We start from the raw sequence: 18571 nt of genomic DNA, 5'->3' as shown, positions 1-18571 counted from the left end.
ATGGCTGAGATCAAGCTTTGCCTGTCATCTTCAAAGTTATTGAGTATTGTAGAGTTTAATCCACCAGTTAGGCAGAAAGTTTTGAACTGGCGAGATGCCAATTATTGGCTAACTACAAAAGATTCACGGAATAAGCTTCCTGTGTGTAGTAGTATCTCCTCCACATTGTATATAAATGCTATCATCTTCTTGTTATGAGAGTTATCACAGACAACAACCCAAACGGTTGGCTGATTCATTCTGAGTACACTTCTCCTGTTCCTCATTATTGCCTTTGTGTGCGCTTTATGGCTATGTTATTTGATTGCTGGATTAATTAATGTGATAGTTCAAAATTACTTGTATTTCCAAAGAAGACTTGTAATTTGTTAACTAGTGCATACAGTGGAGGAAATAAGTATTTGACCCCTCACTGATTTTGTAAGTTTGTCCAATGACAAAGAAATGAAAAGTCTCAGAACAGTATCATTTCAATGGTAGGTTTATTTTAACAGTGGCAGATAGCACATCAAAAGGAAAATCGAAAAAATAACCTTAAATAAAAGATAGCAACTGATTTGCATTTCATTGAGTGAAATAAGTTTTTGAACCGTCTAACAATAAAAGACTTAATACTTAGTGGAAAAACCCTTGTTTGCAAGCACCGAGGTCAAACGTTTCTTGTAATTGATGACCAAGTTTGCACACATTTTAGGAGGAATGTTGGTCCACTCCTCTTTGCAGATCATCTCTAAATCCCTAAGGTTTCAAGGCTGTCTCTGTGCAACTCTGAGCTTCAGCTCCCTCCATAGGTTTTCTATTGGATTAAGGTCTGGAGACTGACTAGGCCACTCCATGACCTTAATGTGCTTCTTCTTGAGCCACTCCTTTGTTGCCTTTGCTGTATGTTTTGGGTCATTGTCGTGCTGGAACATCCATCCACGACCAATTTTCAGTTTCCTGGCAGAGGGAAGGAGGTTGTCGTTCAGGATTTCACGATACATGGCTCAGTCCATTTTCCCGTTAATGCGATTAAGTTGTCCTGTGCCCTTAGCAGAAAAACACCCCCAAAGCAAAATGTTTCCACCCCCATGCTTGATGGTGGGGACGGTGTTTTGGGGGTCATAGGCAGCATTTTTCTTCCTCCAAACACAGCGATTTGAGTTAATGCCAAAGAGCTCTATTTTGGTCTCATCAGACCACAGCACCTTCTCCCAGTCACTCACAGAATCATTCAGGTGTTCATTGGCAAACTTCAGATGGGCCTGCACATGTGCCTTCTTGAGCAGGGGGACCTTGCGAGCCCTGCAGGATTTTAATCCATTGCAGTGTAATGTGTTTCCAATGGTTTTCTTGGTGACTGTGGTCCCTGCTAATTTGAGGTCATTCACTAACTCCTCCCGTGTAGGTCTAGGATGCTTTTTCACCTTTCTCAGAACCATTGACACCCCACGAGGTGAGATCTTGCATGGAGCCCAAGAGCGAGGTCGATTGATGGTCATTTTGTGCTCCTTCCATTTTCGAACAATCGCACCAACAGTTGTCACCTTCTCTCCCAGCTTCTTGCTAATGGTTTTGTAGCCCATTCCAGCCTTGTGCAGGTCTACAATTTTGTCTCTGACATCCTTGGACAGCTCTTTGGTCTTTCCCATGTTGGAGAGTTTGGAGTCTGCTTGATTGATTGATTCTTTGGACAGGTGTTTTTTATACAGGTGACTAGTTAAGACAGGTGTCCTTAATGAGGGTGACTAATTGAGTAGAAGTGTCTAACCACTCTGTGGGAGCCAGAACTCTTAATGGTTGGTAGGGGTTCAAAAACGTATTTCACTCAATGAAATGCAAATCAGTTGCTATCTTTTATTTAAAGTTATTTTTTCGATTTTCCTTTTGATGTGCTATCTGCCACTGTTAAAATAAACCTACCATTGAAATGATACTGTTCTGAGACTTTTCATTTCTTTGTCACTGGACGAACTTACAAAATCAGTGAGGGGTCAAATAATTATTTCCTCCACTGTATATTTAAAAAAATGCCTTTGCTTTGTCTTCAGAAAAAAAAGTGTATTTTTTCAGTTGTGGTAAAAAAAACTGAGGCACCTAGAGAATGTAAAAACATATAGACTTCATGTAAATGGTATTCGGTGTCAAAAACAGGAGGACCCTAGCACTACAAGGCAAAATGGCTAAGTCATGAAAATCCCAAACTCCTAGAGCTTCATGCTTTGGACATGATGTATTAGAGATGAATTTCCGGAAAGTAATACAAAGCTATATTCAATGAAAAGCTTTCTCTATGTGTAAAGAAAAGATAACTACAAATCTTTATAGCCTTTGCTGGATACAGAGAAATTGCATAAGCGAACCAAGTACCAAAATCAGGGTTCCTACCATACGATTAAAATCATAAACACTTTATTACTAAGTACAGCACTTGCTAAGGACATGTAGCCAACTATGCCTGGGAAACATCCAATAAGCTGCAGGGCAAGTTAATCATCCCCTATCATCAAATGATATGAAAAGGTAGTTTATATCCATCAAGGCAGTTTAGCACTCTGTGTTGCAGCTCTAAAGTTTTGCATGTGATTTACAGCAAATACTCAGTCCCTGTGGAGTTTTATGATTTCTCCCATATGCGTGTTGGTGTCATCCCAGTGCTTCATGGTCTTTCCACTTTGCAATTACTGGTTTGGTGGCAAGGACATTAAAGGGAAGATAAACTGAGAAGGATATGGATTTTTCCTTTTAAAATAATACCAGTTGCCTGACTCTCCTGCTGATTCTGTGTCTCTAATACTTTCAGCCACAGCCCATGAACAAGCATGCAGATCAGGTGCTCTGACTGAAGCCAGACTGGATTAGCTGCATGCTTATTTCAGGTGTGTGATTCAGCTACTGCTGCAGCCAAAGAGTTCAGCAGCACTGCCAGGCAACTGGTATTGTTCAAACAAGGAAACATCTGTATCCCTCCCAGTTTAGGTTCCCTTTAAACTTAAAGAGGAACTGTAGTGAAAATAATGTAATCAATAAAATTGCTTTTTTAACAACAATCATATAGAAATTATTTGGTTATTGTTTGCCCATTGTAAAATCTTTCCTCGCCCAGATTTACATTCTGATTTATCACAAGTGGCGACATCTTTAGTCCTAACAAGTGCAACTCTGCGAACCATTCTTTTACTGAGAGTTCTTAAGCCAGTATAATATATACCTGGTCTCCCATAATGCCTGGGGAAGGTAGGGGGGATTCTGCATAGCTAATCAGCCTAGGCTAAAGCTAAACTTAAACTGGGAAGGCAGGGCTACATTCAATATACAGCAATACATAGATATAGTAAGTGTTTCTGATGCTGAAACCAGGAAAAGTACCATAACAGTGGGTATCCTGGATAATTTACTGCATTCTAATACATGGCACTAAAGGACCTCTTTAAAGCGGACATGAACTCTTGCACAGGAGAGATGGAAAACACAGAGAAATCTACTCTGTGTGTGTTTACAGAGAACAGCCTGTCTAATTCTCCCTTCTCCGCAAGTAATGAGCTAGTGTAATTTGAGCTGTTAACTGTCTGACGAGTTGTGAGCTTATTTGTAAACACAGGAGGTTAACCCTTTCTGTACTTCCAGCAAACGAGAAAGTAAATACACTGCATCATTTCTGTAGGAACTCTATACGCTGTAACAAGGAAATGTTTTTCTTTAAAAGATATTATGTTGTTGCTTATCTTTTTAGAGCAGAGAGGAAGTTCTGAGTTCAGGTTCGCTATAAGCAAGATGATTGATTCAGTTGCAAAGTGCTGAAGAAAATGTCTCAATGCTGAACACATGTGTAAAACAAATAAATTACTGAATTCTATTTGTATTATTCATTCACCTACACAAATAAAGACAATATTGTTCCCAGTTGAAGTTGGGGGTATTTGTGATGATTGGATCTACACTAGAAGGTAATGCGTGAACACCGACTATTATGAAAAGTACCTAGTGTAATGAAAAGTACCTTGCTTAATAAATGTGAAAACACACTGAAATAGTTCATATTGCATCTTCCACAGCAGATCCAGAATGTTATAGAGACAACATATTGTACACTGAAACTTTATAACAAGCCCAGTGTGACTAAACAAAAAAATATTTAGAAATGTGTAGATGAGCCATGCTTTCAATCCAAAAACAGATGCTATGAATTAAATGTTGCCGAAATCAAGCCAAAAACTGACTCACTGAGGGAAAGTACAGTTATCAGGTTGTTTTTTGTCCTACTGTTGTTCCAAAACATTCTTCATGAAGGTCAAAAAGTAACAAAAGATTGATCAAACACAGAAAGTATTCCCTAACGCAAGTTGCAGCGTGTCCTTTTGTTTGATGATTCACTCAGAAGCAACTAAATGCTTATTTTGCCATTATTAAGTCATTTACGTCTCCTACCACTAAACCAGGGAAGGACTAAGGCTAAGTGATAAACTACAAAATATCAGAAATCTTTTACTCAACAAACTTTGTGTTAAGAGTGTTTTAACTTCATCTACGTGTCCTTGATTTAGAAAATGTACATATTATATAAAACTTTCAGGGATTTCTAAAAAATTAAAAATACAATGGAAAAACCTCTAGATCCTGAATGATATGGTAAGAGAGAGCTGCTTACGGAAAAGTGAAGATTCTGTATACAGTACTGTACATGTTAGGCAGGATATGGAAAAGAGTGGTTGTACATGGAAGGAATTTACTGGACATGGGAGACTGGACATGGAAGAGAGAGACAGTACATGCAAGACGGAGTTTACTGGTTGCATATAGGAGACTGAACACAGTGGAGAGGTACTGCAGGTGGAAGAAGGAGGTTGCTGCTTATAGTAGACTGGACATACAAGAGATGGAGCTATACATAGAAAAAGAAGATTGCTACATATAGCAGACTGAACATGTAAGAGAGGAGCTTTACATGTAAGAAAAGGTTGCTGCATTTAGGGTACTGGGCATGGAGGAGAGGGGCTGTACATGGAAGAAGGAGATTCTTGCACATAGGAGACAGGACAGAGTAGACGAGCTGCAGGTGGAAGCCAGGGCTTCACTAGCTATAAGAGAAGCAAGTGGCAGCTCAGGGTCTCACCCTTTCTAGGGGCCTCCCATGTTGCGCTGCCATGTGCTGTGGCTGCAGGGATGCACTGCATCACCCCCCCCCACACACACACACACACACACTGCTCTCTTCTGTCACTTAGATTCCAGTCACCATGGTTCCGGCCTGAATCTCTCATGATAACATCATTATGAGAAGCACCAGCCAAAACCATGGTGATGCTAAGAGGCAGAGCAAAGCAGTGAGATTTGGCACTGGACACGTAAGTTCACACTACTCCATACTCTGCAGGGCAAAGTGGGGCCGCGAGCATCTATACTAGGTGGGCGGGAGTGAGTCCATCTCACTATCTTGTGGGGACATCTGACTACCTACACTGAGCTGGGGGAGAACATCAGACACTTAGCTGCAGACGGGAACATCAGACACCTAGCTGCAGACGGGGTCATAGGACAGTTGGGGGCAAAATGCATTAATCCAGTTCTGGACAAAATAAAGCTAGTTATTAAAAAATGTCCAACTATAACTATCACATATTGCTTTCATATGTTGCAAGCACTGGGAATTTTAATTTGTCAAGCTCAACCAATTAAGTGGTGGAGAGAGTGCCCTGTGCCCTCCTCCTGGGCACCACCATCTCCAACACCCTGAAGTGGAAGGCTAACACTGTCTCCACCCAGAGGAAAGCCCAGCAGAGGCTTTACTTCCTCCGCCAACTGAAGAAGTTCGGCATGTCACAAAAACTCCTGATGAACTTCTATACCGCAACCATCGAATCCGTCCTCTGTTCTTCCATCCTTGTATGGTATGCTGGCTCCTCCAAAGGCGACAGACGCAAACTACAGAGGGTCATCAGGTCAGCGGAAAGGATCATCGGGAACACACTCCCTGCCCTGGACTTCCTCTACAATGCCAGACTACGCTCCAGAGCACTGAAGATTGCCAAGGATCCCTCCCACCCTGGCCACCAGTTTCTCAATCAGCACCCCTTGGGGCGGAGGTATCTGAGGTACCGGTCCATCTCCACAAAGATCACGAGACACAAAAACAGCTTCTTCCCCTCAGCTGTAATTTCGCTGAACTCTATAAACTCTGCCCATTCTCTCCCCCCGTAGGCTGCCCCCCCCCATGACTTTCTGCATATAAACCACTACATGGCTGATGTGTTTGGAAAGGTATTATGTATATGTTTGGAACCAGATGTGTTTGTAAAGTATTGTTCTTTGAGATGTTCTATGCTCTGTTGTCTCATATGTTTCTATGTACATGCCCTGTATTCTTGTGCCATGCCCAATTCCGGGCACGACCCAGTCGTGCTTGGCGAAATAAATGCGATTCTGATCTTGATTCTGAACAAGTTTTTTTGTAATCCTTTTTTCCATCGGCAATGGTCATTCACACTTAACAGATAGTCATTATCACTGATGAAAATATAAAGATGTCAAATTAATAAGTACTGGGTAAAACTCTTCCTTGATTAGTTCTTCAATCCTGCAAGACACATAAAAAAAACCCCAACCCTTTGTTGGCCTTTCTGTCCCTGACTGACAGCTCACCATACTTTTTAGTTGCATTTAAGAGCAGACCCAGCAGGGGACACCCTCCATTCATGCTATCAGTGTAATTTCTTACAAGCGTACACATGAAGTCAGTGACATCCGTACGGCAGAACAGTGAATTGTTCCAGATGGCTTCGAGCTACTTTGGAAAGCAGCCTGAAGCTTTTGCTTGAAAAGAACTACATCCCGTAGAAAGAACAGGAGTTAATGCAGCTTCCATAGAAGAGTAGGGTATTGATTGTCTGGTGTGCACAGTCCGTCTCTATCGTAAATCAATGGAGTAGAAATCCAACAGTCAGCTGTACGTGTTTTAAAGGGCTAAAGTGTATACATTTCAAGCGTTCGTATTGACATTCCCGAAGAATACATACAAAAACATTGGTGCATGAAAGACTCTCTTGTGATTAATATCCATACTTCAAAGAATTACAGTAGCAACAGCCAGGAAGCTCTAAGCCGCTAAAATTACTAGTGGTTGATGGAAAGTGAGATCACAGGATGAATGAAAGCTGCTCACTCAATTTAGCAAAAACTAAATGAAACCACACGTTAATTAAAATCTCCTAATCAGCACACCGTCTCCTGCAGAATACTGTTCTGTCTTGGGCTCCTCTGGCCAGGAAAAAAAAAGGTCCTAAATTGAAAATGACACTGCTAATTAGTGACAATGTAGTAGAGGCAAGGGGCACATTGCTCTGTATAAATGATTCTTAATTACATAGAGCGGATATTCAGATGACATGAACTTACTGATCCAGAAAATGACTGCGTGTATAGCAGTGAGGCAATGACTTGCAGAGACTCCCTGAGTAGACAGTGTGTGTAATAACTGTGTTATTTCTTCTGTGAGATGCACACATTACAGAATGCATGAAGCATTATTTACTAGTAACTAGTGAAAGACAAACATGTTTGTTGGCGAATATTTGCTGTTCACCATTCACATTTACCTCTGTGTAAATGCGAAATATTAGCCTCTGCATAAAATATGTATCTTTGGAATATATTTTGCCATTGATTTCCCTCCGACATTGGTTCACAATGTTCGTCCATTGAAGCAGGTTGTTTGGGAGCATGGCAGCTATAACAGCAATGCTAAAGTGCGCGGAGCGTGTATGGATAATTTGGGGTTACAACAATCACTGGACCCTGAAATACATCTCCCTCTCAGTCGTGACAACTCGGAGGGGAAATAGTATTTCACTTCTTGAGGACCGTGGGCTTACCCCCCCCCCCCCCCAGTGACAAGGCTATTTTTTACAATTTAGGCCACTGCAGCTTTAAGGCCTCGCTGCAGGGCCGTACTACTCAGCACACAAGTGATCCATCCCTCCTTTTCTGCCCAACAACAGAGCTTTCTGTTTGTGGGCTCTGATCCCTGCCGGCATGTTTATTTATTCATGTTATTTATTTGTATCTCTTTTTTTCTACTCGCCCCTCCCTCCCCCTGCCAGCCAATCACAGCGATCGGCTATCATAGGCATCAGGACCCGCACCAGGACTTGACGCCAATTGGCGTTAGGCAGTCCTGGGGATGCTGCTGCGTTCAATTGGCGTGATGTGGTTATTAGGGAGTTAATGCCGCCAGTTATTTTAGTGCCAGCAGTGTCAGTTGGCTCACCCTGCACCCAGCTCACCAGCGGCATACTAATTCATACGCTCGCCCATCATCTGTGAACCAGGTAAGTACCAGTCCTACAACTGGCAGGTACTTGCATGTTCACATGACAGGTAACTCCTCAATGCACTGTAACTGAATTAGTCTGATCCAGAAACATGCAGCCATACAGCTCGGTTCCTAAACTTGCTACAATACAAAAGAAGCTTCTATTATTCTGCTTCAAATTTAAACAGATCAGGCAATGAATGATCTCATGTATGGCCACGTGTTGTCATCTCTGGCTGTGTTGTTTCAGTGCTTACAGGAAATGATGTCGAGCATAACAATTACATTTATATGGATATTTCACTACGCTGCTAATGTAGTACATCGTGCTCCATTGTCCCTGATGGCACCCAGTATAATGCAGTCACTTTCATCCTTTCATTCAAAAACTCTTATTCTGTTTACAGTTTTATTAAATTTTGCTTGACATCAGCTATTCCCACTTGCATTCTGCTCAGCAGCCGCTATCCTAATTCACTGCCAATTTACTAGATTACACAAACCTCCCAATCCCAAATGAATCAGATTATGTCAAAGGCAAACTCACAACAATTTCACAGTATTAGATGTATGTAATTACGTATCTGAAACTTTCCTTGTCTTCTGCAATTTTGTAATAGCACAGATTATGCTTCTCCAAAGTAATATGGTGCAATGTATAGACGGATTTATATCTAAATAAACACTATTTATTCTTATCTAGCTGTACAAAAGAAAAATATAATTGTGTTACATCAATGTCCTTCCTCCTGTTCACACCTAACCTAATAATCTGAACATTTATATAGCGCTTTTCTCCTGTTGGACTCAAAGCGCTCAAGTGCTGCAGCCACTGGGATGCGCTCAAGAGGCACCCCTGCAGTGCAGGAAATCTTGCCTTGAACTCCCTACTGAATGGGTACTGACCCTAGCCAGGATTCAAACTCTGGTCTCCCATGTTAAAGGGATACTGTAGGTGGGTCGGGGGAAAATGAGCTGAACTTACCCGGGGCTTCTAATGGTCCCCCACAGACATCCTGTGCCCGCGCAGCCGCTCACCGATGCTCCGGCCCCGCCTTCGGTTCACTTCTGGAATTTCTGACTTTAAAGTCAGAAAACCACTGCGCCTGCGTTGCCGTGTCCTCGATCCCGCTGATGTCATCAAGAGCGCACAGCGCAGGCCCAGTATGCTCTGTGTCTGAGCAGTACACTCCTGGTGACATCAGCGGGAGCGAGGACACGGCAACGCAGGCGCAGTGGTTTTCTGACTTTAAAGTCAGAAATTCCAGAAGTGAACCGGAGGCGGGGCCGGAGCATTGTGGAGTGGTTGCGCCAACACAGGATGTCTGTGGGGGACCATTAGAAGCCCCGGGTAAGTTCAGCTCATTTTCCCCCGACCCCCCTACAGTATCCCTTTAAAGGTGGTGCCCTTAACCAGTATGCTATCCAGCCACTACCTTATGTGGAATGAACACAATTATTTTGAAAATGTTTTGCTAACTTAATTTTAAGCACTTGCAGAAAATAGCTTCCGTGATGTGATGGTGGCCCAAACCAGCAAATATACTGGAGATCAGCTGGAGTGTAGGCATTGTTTCGCCACCTTCCACCATTCTATGTTGGTTGATCACATTTCAGAATACCAAACAAAAACAGCTTACAGAGGTTAAAAGATTACTGGCAGAGTCTGCTGCTGATGTAGATCAAAAACTGATCAGGATCCTTGGCCATAAAATGTGAGTTTAAAGGGTTTAATTATAATATATCATACAACACAATAAGAAAAGAACGTGCATTGCCAGGTTCAATTGCTTCTGGAGCTTGTTTAATGGAAGCAGGTGCATACAACTTGGATCCATGGCACCACACCATAGAGCTATCTATCAAAAAATGCAGGATGAACTAAATGTCGGTCCCCATCATAATCCAGGTTAGGGTAACAAGGGGTGGGTGCAGAGGACTGGTGGCCATTCACAACGGCCGTTTTGCATTAGTTATGATTGTTCACATGGAGACCATGCGGCCTATATATAATACAAATATACCGATTATATTATATAATACAGATTTGTCTGGACATGGAGGCCATGTGGCCTATATATAATGCAGATATACCGATTATATTATTATATAATACAGATTTGTCTGGACATGGAGGTCATGCGGCCTATATATGATGCAGATATACCGATTATATTATATAATACAGATTTGTCTGGACATTGAGGCCATGCAGCCTATATATATTGCAGATATACCAATTATATTATTATATAATACAGATTTGTCTGGACTTCTGGGTTTAGTGAGTACTCTTCATCCACAGAAAAGTGACATGGGAAGAATTCAACTCTCAGACTACCAATATTACTTACATGTTCGCTATTTATGGATTTTTATGTATTACCAGTAGGACCATCTTCTTTGCAGCCAATGCACCCATCATCAAGACTAACTCCATATGGAGTGCAGAATCCAACCTATATGCTAGTGAATAAAGGTGACCATATACCATTCAACCAAACCATTTGGTTTTACTGTTGTTTTTTTTTAAAGTGTTGATTGTATTGAAAATATATATCTTTTTATCTATCGGCCATGGTGGTACATTCTAGGCAATTAAAAAAAATAAAAATAAATAAAGTACGGTGTGCTGATAGAGTGCTTTTTCAAACAGTACACTCAATTAAGAAAACTGATTGAATTTAAAAACTTTAAAGAAAAAATTGTATGGTGTATGCAATTTTAAGTGTATTTAACCATTTAACGGCATTGTAACGTATTAAAACGTCATGCATTACCCTGTTAATGGCAACATGACGTTTTAATACGTCGCGTGTTCCCGCCGCTGCTCTGCACGTGTGCGCGCTGTAACCGCCGCTGTTTTCGTCGGGTTTCCGCGTTGAGCAATTGGGGAAGAGGACCGAGCGGTCCTCTACCCAATCGCAATGCCTGGAAAGAATGGACGTGACCGCGAACAGCGGCCGCATCCATTCATGAAACAGGAAGCCGTCACATTGTATTTAAATGTACCAAAAAAAATATATCCTATATCGGAAAATGTTCACCAGCGCCATCTTGTGGCCAAAAAGTAAAATTACACCTACAGACACATACATACTTAACCAATACTAATAAAATGAATAACTTGCATTACCAAAGCCCCCCCCCCCCCCCATTAAAAAAAAAAAAAGAAAAACTCATAAAAAAAGCAGTTTAAAAAATACATAAATTGTTGCTTTAGGGGCTCAGCTTTTTTAATCTATATTTTATGATGGGAAATTACTTTTACTTTACTACATAGGGGCTTGTAATTGTGGACCAGACAAAAGAAAAACAAAACAGAAAAATAACACCTATATTTCAAAATAATATATTGTTGCCATACATTGTGATAGGGACATAGTTTAAACGGTTTAATAATCGTGACAACTGGGCAAATAAAATGTGTCTGTTTTATCCACAGGAGAACGTTTAATTTTAAAACTATAGAGGCCGAAAACTGAGAAATAATGATTGTTTTCCATTATTTTCTTATTTTTCCCTTAAAACACATTTAGAATAAAATAATTCTTAGCAAAATGTACTACCCACAGAAAGCCTAATTGGTGGTGAAAAAAATGAGGTATAGATCATTTTCTTGTGATAAGTAGTAATAAAGTTATTCGGGAATAAAATGGAGGAGCACTGACAGGTGAAAATTGCTCTGGTCCGTTAGGGTAAAAAACCTTGGGGGTGAACTGGTTAAAGTGTTATAAAATGAGACTGATCAATAATGTAATATACTTACATAAACATTTTTTTTACCTCAGTTAAAAAGCATTTGTCAGATTAAGAAATGATCAACCACTCTCCATACTCTGTACTAGTAAGTGCTGATAAGAGCTGCACAGAGATGATAAGCAGTGGCAAGAAGCAGAAGAGAAATAATGAAAAACTTTAGAAGCAATGAGGCAGATGTGTTTCTAACATTAGCACACACTGTGGCTATTTACTATCAGCATAGGGACAGAGCACTCGCTTAAACTGTGCACACTTGGGTTGTCCTGACAGTCTTAAAAAAATGAGGGTAAAATCTGTAATGTAATCAGTAATGCAAGTATATTGCAGAATGTGCCATCATTTTATTACAATATAAACACACTTTACTATAAGCAAACTAACACACTAACACTGCAACAGCAACAGAACACAAAATATAAATATAATTTGACTCACCTGGCATAAAAATCTTCTGGTGGAATAATTTCTTGAAAAAACTGCAACTGGTAAAGATAAAGTCCGATCAAGTGCCCTGCACTGAATATGGCCATTAATACACATAGACAGCTGAATATCAGCGGATCAAATCCTCGGCAACAGGACCACCATGTGCATAACCCCAAAAATACAAAGAAATACACAGCTGAGGTCAAAGATGGCAGCATCATGCCTGTTGGGGGAAAACATATCTGAGATGGCAGCAGCACTGAAGGAGTTACATAAGTGGCATCATTATTTCTGTATAGTTCAAGTTATGTGGCATTTGTATTCCACACCAGTGGTTCCCAAACAAGCCCATCAAGAGTGCATGTTCTGCACCTGACATATGCGTATAGGAGAAATAAGTAGGTTCACAGCCACATGATTTACCAGTGAGGAAACTTGCAACATGTGAACTGTTTAATAAAGCTGAGACTAGGTTTGGGAAACACGGTAAGATTCCGAGCCATTTAGATGGCTCGATAGATAATTTCTGACACGTCCAATCTCCCGCCCAATTGTTTCCGTGCTCGATTCTGCACGGGGGACAATGGAAAAAGATAAGAAAAATGAGCGGAAGATAAGAGAATTGCTCGCAGAATCGAGTGGCAAAAATGATCGGGCGTGGAATCGAGCACTAGAATCTTACCGTGTATTCCCAGCATTACACAACATAACAAAACATCAAGAGGAAAAAGACAACATGAGCTGCCTCTCCAGCAAGATAATCTGTAAGTAAATCTCCCCATTGATGTCTGACACGATTAACATAACAATCACTGTTTTACTTCACACATTTCTGCTACAAAGACAAATGTGCTGGATGAAATGAAAGCACACCTGAACTGAGAGAGATATGGTGACTCCCACTTAATTCCTTTAAGACAATACCAATTGCCTGGCTGTCCCGATGATCCTCTGCCTCTAATATTGTTAGCCATAGACCTTAAAGAGAACCCGAGGTGGGAATTACTTTTACTATTGGGGCACAGAGGCTGGTTGTGCGCACTAAGACCAGCCTCTGTTGCCCCATCGTGTGCCTCCATGTCCCCCCTGCTCGCCGCTATACCCCCCGCATTGCTGGCTGTGTCGCCAGCTCAATGTTTACCTTGCGCTGTCAGTCAGCGCCGCTCCCCCGCCTCCTCCGCATCGGCGCCACCCGCCGCGTCACTTCCCTCCTATCAGCGGGAGGGAAGGGACACGGGCGGGTGCGCCGATGCGGAGGAGGCAGGGGAGCAGCGCTGACTGACAGCGCAAGGTAAACATTGAGCTGGCGACACGCTGCGTGTCGCCAGCAATGCGGGGGGTATAGCGGCGAGCAGGGGGGACATGGAGACACACGATGGGGCAACAGAGGCTGGTCTTAATGCGCACAACCAGCCTCTGTGCCCCAATAGTAAAAGTAATTCCCACCTCGGGTTCTCTTTAAATAAGCATGCAGATCAGGTGTTTCTGAATGAAGTCTGACTGGATTAGCTGCAGGCTTGTTTCAGGTGTGTGATTCAGACAGTACTGGTGCCAGAATGATCAGCTGGATTCCAGGCAACTAGTATTTTTTAAAAGGAAATAAATATGGCAGCCTCCATATCCATCTCACTTCATGTGTCCTTTAAACTTTGTGAGATATAATTAAAATGTAACATGGCAATTTAACAAAGTCCAACCATATATTATACGAGCAATAATATAACAATTAACTAATTTTTTAACTAAATAAAAGGTACACCCAGCAGTTCGGCGAACATATCGATAAACATGCTGATTTGCTGTCTGTTACAAGAGACTTAAGAAATCTAGTTTAACCAAAAATAACTAGAACAGTGTTGCTCAAAAAAAATTTGCAGAATACATGAATTCAAGGAAACAGAAATTTGCAGTGGTGGATATGTACAAAATGTAAGCAGATTCAGGAACTGTGGATCAATACCACCACCAGCTGCTGGTTAAGGGCCCGTTTCCACTATCGCAGTTTCCGCCGCAAATCCGCAGAGTTTCCCCGCAGGCAAATCGCGCGAGGAAACTCTGCCATAGGGTATAACGGCGCCGCCGGCCGAAACGCTTGCGGTAGCGATTCGGCCGGAATCCCCCTCAGAATTCGCAGCGGAGGCTGCGATTCCCATAGCCGTGCATGTGCCATGACTGGGATTCACCTGCGATCCCGCCCACCCACTCAGTGCCGGCATGCGTCTGCGAGACACACGCCGCACAAGTGGAAACGAGCCCTAATTGATAGTCAGTACCTGAATATAGTTACACGAGGCCCATATTTGGTTCCACCCCAGCAGATTTCTGGCTCCCATTAAACTATAGTTTGCATAATCAGGTTTTTTATTTTAAATTAACATCATTATTAATCATGTGAATAGCAATGAAAAGAAACCACAGCTCAGCTGGTTGCCCAAAGAGCAGTAGCTAACCAACGGTCAGCACAAATTCCTTTATTCAACATTGCTGCCTGAACTGTGACCATCAGAGGAATGCATGGGTGGTTCATTAGTGACTGCATCCATTGCCCCATGAACTAGTCCACATCGGAGTTCAGAAGCAGGACCGGTTCTAGCTACAGTGGGGTCCTAGGGCAAAAGTAACCTCGGGGGCCCCCCTGACACCTCCCTTCTAACCATATCACCTCCAGGGCCCCTGAGCCAGCTGCCAGGCCCAATCCCATCCCATATCATTAGGTGTCCATCATATGTCCTCTAAAAGGTATTTTCAGTGTTCCATTATTCACCTCCTTTTCCTATACAGAGTAAACACACAGCATCCCCACTGTCATGGGTCACCATAGCTAAGAGGGCATCCGGGGGGGGGGGGTCAGAGGTTCTGGGGCCCAGAGCAATTGCCCCCTCTGCCTCTATTGAAGTGTCGGCCCTGCTCAGAAGACCTAAATATGGTGAGATCCACTGTTTTGCAATTAATTATAAAACTGTAAAAATAGTAATGTGAAACATGCCCCATGAAATTATACACTTCACAAGTTCAACATTTTTTTTTAAAATAGTTGTCTTCTGCATCGCACCAACCTGTTATACCAAGTAAAATTGTAACAACTACTTTTCCAGCGGTGGCTATTATGTTGCCAATAACTTCTTTTAGCTTTGAGGCAAATGAGGCGACTTTGCGAAGAAGTTTTAACCTTGTGCTTTCTTCTGCCTCTTCATTCACATCATCTACACCATCAAAATCTTCTTCATACACTAATGCCTCATCCATCTCCATCTTCCCTGCTTCTGTCTAAGTGAAAACAAAGGCAATACATTGATAAACAAATCATGTCTATTAAAAGCATGTACAGAAAAATACAATAGACATGATTAACACTGTGAAGTACAGTACATGGAGCAACATGCGACTGGTTAAGTTAAATAGGAATTCTACAAAAATATCCACGGTAGTAAATTATTTCTTAGGAGTAATGCGTTCTCAAAACTATTTTAAACCCAAACATAATGAACACTTTTAAGGAAACCTGATGTGAGGCAAAGCTACCTAAAGTAAGGTATTGATTATGTCATACGTTTATTTTCACTTCAGATTTGCTTTAAGGTATCTGCAGGTTTTATTTTTTTATTTTTAAAAGTTTTAAAAATATATCTTATCAGGGGAGGGTCAGGAATATATATGGGAGATATTCTAGGAGATTGAAGTTCCTCTTTAATATTTTAATGACAGATTTTTTTTTTTTTTAACATGGATCTGTAATGCTGCTACATTGTTCTTATTACATTTCCCATGGCAATATACCACAGTAAGATTGCGATGTTAAATGTATGATTTAAAAATACTGCTTTCTGTCGCCATTCAATTTCTCTGATTTTAACAACAGTACAACTAGACAGAACCATACTATGATCTCAAATCAGCTCACATTAAAAGGGTTAAGTTTATCTGAATAAAATCTAAAAGGCTTCCTTGCATAATGCATGCAAATGTCAAAGCAACAATAAATCCAAGGCAGGAAAGAGCAGTGCCTGCACAGCAGCTGTTACTGCAGCTATCAGAGTGGGGCCAGAAATACTATTAGTCATCACCAGATTATTTTGTTAACATTCAGCTTTTAACTGTCTCATCAGATACAGTATAAACAAACACCAAAGCAAGGAAATGTCATCATTTCTTCAGAAGGAATCTCCTCGCCAGATATGATCCTCAGCACAGCCCCAACGCTCAGCTTCAATGCTTATGTCAGGCGCAGATAAAGCCTCTGGTACCAAGTACTGCCTGGCATCCCTAACTATCCACAATATACATTCCTCAGCGGTAAAACAAAGCAAAACGGGTAAGACAATCTTACAATAATAAGATACAAATGCTTTTGAAATAAAAAAAAAAGTTGAGCCTGTAACAAAAATAAAGCTTTAAAGTGAACCTCTGGTCTAAAAATCTCAGCAGAACTGAAAAGGCTTGGGGCCCTTTTACACTTAATCAGTTGCTCTCAGTTATAACTGAAAGAAAACTGATTTTCAAAGTAATGCCCATGTTTTCCTATGGCACCTTTCACACTTAAAGGGGCACTATGGCTAAATTCTTCTTATATTATCATTTAATATAAAATATGTGCAATTGTAGCAATGTGTAAGACTTGTATTGTGGCTGAATAAAACTCTGCTTCAATATTGCTTTACCCTAAATCAGTGCTGGAGTCCCGTCGCCAGAGAAAGCTAAGCGACGCTGAACCAGCACATTCCATTCTGCAGGAGGAGGCTGCCTTATCAGTCGTTTCATCTGAAGTTGTAATCTCCCCCTTTGATGTATCAGGAGAGGTTTCACCCAACGTCTAACTGCACATTAGTGCTGTTACAGCTCCTCTGATCTGCCGTGCGTCTCAGGACAATGACTTACGGCTCTGATGAAAAAAATGCTCCCCGCTGAGGCCCCCCTTCAGAGAAGCTGGCACAGGCAGGGTCACCACTTGTTGTCAGTTGCCATGGAGGCCAGCTTCTCTTATGCACAGGATTCCAGCGTCTTGATTCAGCACATGCAAGTGCTGTGTAGCCAGTGTCCTGCTTGTGTCTCTAAAGGGGGGCCTCAGCGGGGAGCATTTTTTTCATCAGAGCCGTAACTCATTGTCCTGAGACGTACGGCAGATCAGAGGAGCTGTAACAGCACTAATGTGCAGTTAGACGTTGGGTGAAACCTCTCCCATACATCAAAGGGGGAGATTACAACTTCAGATGAAACGACTGATAAGGCAGCCTCCTCCTGCAGAATGGAATGTGCTGGTTCAGCGTCGCTTAGCTTTCTCTGGCGACGGGACTCCAGCACTGATTTAGGAATATTGAAGCAGAGTTTTATTCAGCCACAATACAAGTCTTACACATTGCTACAATTGCACATATTTTATATTAAATGAGAATATAAGAGGAATTTAGCCATAGTGCCCCTTTAACGCGTTTTGAATGAAATCTTCTTCCCAATGCACTGCTATGAAAAAAATGCGTACCAACACGCACTAACGCGTACTAACGCATACTAACGCACACTAACGCATACCAACTGATTAAGTGTAAACGGGGCCTTAGTGTTTCTGTAACAGTTTCACAGCATAAGAACTTTGTTTTTCTTACCAAAGCATCATTTTTAGCTGCATTTTTAGCTAAGCTCCACCCATCAAAGAAAAAAAAAGTCCAGGCTTTTTTTCCCTGAAGCTGTGCAGAGCATGATGGGATTTCCTATGTTGTTATTCACGTTGCCTAGCAACTGGGAGAGGTGCTCAGGACACAGGACGGTTGGAACTGTGTCTCATGCTCCCTGTCAACTCCTTTCAACCAAAAAGATGGCTGCCATCATGAAATCAAACATTTGCCTGTTCTTTTAAAACAGTGTGGGTAAGATATTATATTACCTATCTATTTTAATTAAAATAACTAATGTAACTTAATGACAGTATGTTTGTTTAGGCTGGAGTTCCTCTTTAAGCCTTCATTCCAACTCCCAATTGTTAATGCATGTGATAGTAAATTTGCATTCATTAGCATGCACCAAGTTTAGAGCATTGTTAGGCTGTATCTCTAGCATTCAATACATTTACACTGCCTGGCTGGCTCCTGTCGCTCCTTTTCC

General features: G+C 41.6%; 1 protein-coding gene across 10 annotated transcripts in view; it reads right to left on the bottom strand.

The window, feature by feature from the left end:
* The window catches only part of PIEZO2 (piezo type mechanosensitive ion channel component 2), a 474955-nt gene that overhangs the window by 194716 nt on the left and 261668 nt on the right, over positions 1 to 18571 (bottom strand). For all 10 annotated transcript variants that reach the window (XM_068237153.1, XM_068237160.1, XM_068237158.1 and 7 more), the window contains exons 6-7: positions 15532 to 15742; positions 12485 to 12698 (exon numbers count right to left, since the gene is read on the bottom strand). In XM_068237153.1, coding sequence (XP_068093254.1) covers positions 12485 to 12698; positions 15532 to 15742 — 425 coding nt within the window. The remainder of the gene's footprint in view (positions 1 to 12484; positions 12699 to 15531; positions 15743 to 18571) is intronic.

Source organism: Hyperolius riggenbachi, chromosome 5 (assembly GCF_040937935.1).
Source record: "Hyperolius riggenbachi isolate aHypRig1 chromosome 5, aHypRig1.pri, whole genome shotgun sequence".
NCBI lineage: Eukaryota > Metazoa > Chordata > Amphibia > Anura > Hyperoliidae > Hyperolius > Hyperolius riggenbachi.
The sequence above is the reverse complement of the archived record's forward strand: the minus strand, read 5'-3'. Positions and strand labels throughout refer to the sequence as shown.